This window comes from Lonchura striata, chromosome 34 (genome assembly GCF_046129695.1).
Source record: "Lonchura striata isolate bLonStr1 chromosome 34, bLonStr1.mat, whole genome shotgun sequence".
In the NCBI taxonomy this organism is placed as follows: domain Eukaryota; kingdom Metazoa; phylum Chordata; class Aves; order Passeriformes; family Estrildidae; genus Lonchura; species Lonchura striata.
In genome coordinates, this window is record NC_134636.1 from 4,054,597 (window position 1) to 4,059,025 (window position 4,429).

The window sequence follows — 4,429 nt, forward strand, 5'->3', positions numbered from 1 at the left end:
AAAAACACTGGCAGCTCACACCTGTGGCCCACCGAGGTCTGGGACCCTGCATTCCAGTGCCAGAGGGACTGAGAAGAGACCGAGTGATCCAACTACAACCCACAAAAAGGACTTTCTGAATTGCCACCTCTTCAGAACTCTGAGGGGGTTTATTTCATATTATTCATGCTTGTGAATACTATACTTGTTAAATAAACTGGTTTTTTCCACTTTTCTCCAGGGAAGTCTTCTCCTGAATTAGTAGGGAGAAGGGCCGCTTGAACTTGATTTGTAGACTGACTCCTTTTGGAGGTTTCCTCACAAAATTTGCCCTAAACAGTCACAATTTTGCCACTTCACCAGTGGCACAACTCCCCAGCCCCCCAGGAAAAGAAAGGACATGTCAAGTTCTCCAAACACTTGGCCTGCTTTGCTGCAAAAGTTGTGCTGCATACACAGTGCAGTGTGGAAAGCCAAGAGAAGCTGCAGCAGGTGGCAAATCTTGGGACAGAAGCTCGACCTTGTTCTCCATGAGAGGTTCTTGTCAAGAGCAGACAGGAGAAGATTCCTGGAGAAGTGGAACAGCTTTGCAGAAGTGCAATGAAAATGAAAGAAAGTATCTAAGATGTTTTCCTCTTTATTTCTATGCTCTCCTTTTCCATGTTGCACGACTTCTCCATGCCATGAATTCCAAATGGATCTCACCTCTAAGATGGGCCACTTAGCAATGTAAAATAGCATGAGCTACACGCAGTTTGCCTTCCCCTGTTTTTACTGGAAAGCAACGCTGGAGACATCAGTGCAGTGCTTGGGTCAGGTAGGAATCCTACAGCAAGGGAATGTGCCCCAAGGGTGTTTGAGCCTCAGCAAGGACAATGCACAGCAGCGACACAGCAGAGGGGATTCCTCTGCCAGTGTGCAGGAGTCAGGACTCTGGATCTGGGCTCCACACTGCAAAGTTCCCGTGTCTGGACAGACGAAGGGGCTGTCCCCGGGGCGCGCGGGGCTCGGCCGTGGGGCTCGTGGGGCGAGCGGGGAACGTTCTCTCGTTCTCTCCTCCCTCCCCCGCTCTCGGACACCTTCCCCTCGGTGTCCTTACCCGGTTTCCCTCTCCTCTCCCCGCCTCCTTCTCCCCATGCCCGGCCGGGCCATGCCCCCGGCCCGCCCCCGGCCCCGGGCGGGGCTGCCCCGTCCCCGGCCCCGCCCGCCCCGCCGCGGTCTCGCCTCCGCCCGGCTCTGGCCGTGCTGGCGGTGGCGCTGCCGGGCGGGCATCAGTGCCTGGGGCTGGGCCGGCATCGCCGCCCTTTGGCTCCGCCTGGCCCGAGCCCGGCCCCGGCCCCGCCGCAGGGTCCGGCCCCGGCGCCGGCGCCTCCCGGGCCCCGCGGAGGACACACGCGGCACGGCCGCTCCCGCCGCCCCCGCTGCGGCTTCCCCGGCCCGAGCTCCGCCGCTCGGCAGCGCGGCCGCCGGCCCCGAGCCTCCCGTGTCCCGTTGCCGAGACCGAAGGCCTGGGGATGGCCGGCCCGAGGCGCTCGGGGGGCGCTCGGGGGCCGCTCCTGGCCCCGGGCCGAGCGCTGACAGCCGCGTCCCGCCCGCAGGGAAGGCGCAGGAGGCCCTGCAGGAGCGGTACCGAGTGGGTTCGCTGCTGGGGCGCGGCGGCTTCGGCAGAGTGTTCGCAGCCACGCGGCTCTCGGACGGCGCCCCGGTGAGCGGCGGGGCCGGCGGCGGGCATGGAGGAGGAGGAGGAGGAGGAGGAGGAAGGAGAAGGAGGAGAAGGAAGAGAAGGAGCAGGAGGAAGGAGGGAGAGGAGGAGAAGTGGGAAGAAGGGAGAGGAGGAGGAGGAGTGGGAAGGAGGGAGAGGAGGAGGAGGAGGATGGAGGAGGAAGTGAAGGAGGAGGAGGAAAGAGGAGGCAGAGCAGGAGGAGAAGGAAGGAGGGAGAGAAGAAGGAGAAGGAAGGAGGGAGAGGAGGAGAAGGATGATGGAGGAGGAAGAGAAGGAGGAGGCGGAGGAGGAGGAGAAGGAAGCAGGAGGATGGGGCGCGGCAGGGCGGGCGGCGAGCTCAGCCCGCTGCTGCCTTTGGCTTGCAGGTGGCCATCAAAAGGGTGCCACGGAACCGCGTCCGGCGCTGGGGCGAGCTGGTGAGTGAGCGGGGCCAGCGGGAACAGCCGGGCCGTGCCGGGCGGGATGAGGCGAGCCCCGGCATGGGGGAAGCCACCAGGACGCCTCGATGGGGAGCGGGCGTGGGGCCAGTGCAGGGCGCAGAGCATCCCGGGCTGGCTGAGGGGTTCCCCTGCCCTGGCACGACATCAGTCCCACTGGTGGCACCGTGGTCCTCCCGCAGCCCGATGGCACCAGCGCACCTCTGGAGATCGTGCTGCTGGACAAGGTGTCCACCGGCTTCCCTGGTGTGGTCCAGCTGCTGGAGTGGTTTGAGCTCCCCAACAGCATCGTCATGGTGCTGGAGCGGCCGGAGCAGTCTCAGGACCTCCTGCATTTCATTCGGGCACGGAGGTTCCTGTCTGAAGAGGTGGCACGGGAGCTGTTCCGCCAGGTGCTGGAGGCTGTGCGGCACTGCACCAGCTGCGGGGTCCTGCACCGTGATATAAAACCAGAGAACATCCTGGTTGACCTGGCCACTAGCCAGGCAAAATTGATCGACTTTGGCTGTGGCACCTACCTGCAGGACGCAGCCTACACTGACTTTGCAGGTGAGCCCGGGCAGGGGTGTGCTCCCGGTTCCACCATCTCATGGGCCAACATCTCACAGGCCAAGCTGGGTGTGGCAGCGAGGATTCTCCCTTTTGCTGCCAGTCAGGGTACTGAGTCTTTACCTGAGCTGCTTTTGAGCGGGGCTGGGTGGGGAGGCATCTTCCAGCCCTGCTGGCGGCCTTTGCCCACCACTCTGCCTAGGGCTGGGGTTGGAGCAGCAGCAGCCAGCCTGACAAAAGCACCCATGGGTGGGGGTAGCAGAGGAGGGGGCCAGGACCAGTGCACCAGCCAGTTTGGTGTGCAGGCGAGAGGAAGGGCTTGGACTGCTCCACTCACTTTGTTTTCATAATATTTTATGAAAACATAAAATATTGGCTTCATAATATTTTTGGGGCACTGCAGGCAGGGAGGATAAGGACCTGATTTTTCCCCCAGCCCTGAGTGGGTTTTTGCTTTACATGTCATGGTCAGGCCTTGCTGGGGCTTCTGCTGCCCTCTTCCAACACCAGTGGCTTCTTCTCCAGCCCTGAGTTTGTACACAATCCCAGGTGCTGGTGAGAGTGCAGTAGTCATCCCGTGTGCCACTGGGGCAGCCCCTGCATGCCCAGGGATGCTGGGGCCAGGCTCTGGAAGCAGCAGCATCCCCCTGATGAACTCCATCTGTATTCCACAGGAACACTGTCATACAGCCCCCCGGAATGGACCCGCTTGGGCTGGTACCATGGCGAGGCAGCAACGATCTGGTCCCTGGGCATCCTGCTGCACCAGATGGTCTGCGGGCAGCACCCTTTCAGGAGGGGCCGGAAGATCAGCTGGGACCATCAGCTCTCGCTGCCACAGTGGCTCTCTCCAGGTGGATCCTCATCTCTGGCCACGGGGGAATACCAGTGCTGGGAGACAGCAGCGGGCTCGTGAGCATCTCGCTCTGGCAGCCGCTGAGGAGGTGGCACATGTCCTGCTCTCCTGCTCTCCTCCACAACAGGGAATTGATGGGAAAGTTTAGGCCCAGCTGGGAGCACAAAAGCAGCATGGCCTGGGCATGGGAAGAGTGGGGCAAAGCAGACAGGAGCCTTCTCTAGCTGACTGGTGTTTTCTGGTTTCTCTGCCCAGAGTGCCAAGAACTTATCAGGTGGTGTTTATCCATGCACTTCTTGGACAGACCTTCCTTAGAAGACCTGTTCTGTGAACCTTGGATACAGGATAGTCACCTGTCATAGATGAAGGGAGAGAGCCTCATGCACACTTTGCTGCAGGGCCCTGGTAAGTTACAGCTCCACACATGCCCTGGCAATCAGAAGCAAGGAAACCCAGACTTTTTTCCTTGCCTATATCAATGCACTGGGGTTGTTTGGTGGGAACATGCAGCCCTTGTGCTGGAGCTGAGCTGCTCTGCCCAGCACTGGTGGCTGCCATCCAAGGTGGTTTTGCTTGTCCCAGTTGCCTGACAGCTGGGGCCCTGGGCAGAGCCCTGACAGCCTGGTCTGACCCCCAGGGAAGGAGAAGGAGCCCCTGGAGAAGCTGTACCAGGTTGGGCTGCGCCTGCAGGAGACAGTGAGGACAACATCAAGGATGACAACCTCTTCCTCAACTTGGCTACTGGCAGCTGAAGATGATGGACTTCTGGCACCTTCTCCAAAGCCAGGCTCCACAGCGAATTTGCAGATGAGTCCACAGCCGGGGAAATGCTCCCAGATTTGGGCATTGCTCAGACTGGCTGGGAACAAAAGGTTCTCCTTGTTC

The 4,429-nt window shown here is 60.6% G+C and overlaps 1 protein-coding gene across 1 annotated transcript; it reads left to right on the forward strand.

Moving 5' to 3' along the window:
* The first annotated feature begins 691 nt into the window (after positions 1-691).
* Positions 692-3,906, forward strand: LOC144247828 (serine/threonine-protein kinase pim-1-like). Its single transcript, XM_077789485.1, has 6 exons — positions 692-708; positions 1,255-1,684; positions 2,068-2,118; positions 2,322-2,688; positions 3,363-3,542; positions 3,800-3,906. The coding sequence occupies exons 1-6, from the start codon at positions 692-694 to the stop codon at positions 3,904-3,906; spliced, it is 1,152 nt and encodes a 383-aa protein (XP_077645611.1).
* The last annotated feature ends 523 nt before the right edge of the window (positions 3,907-4,429 follow it).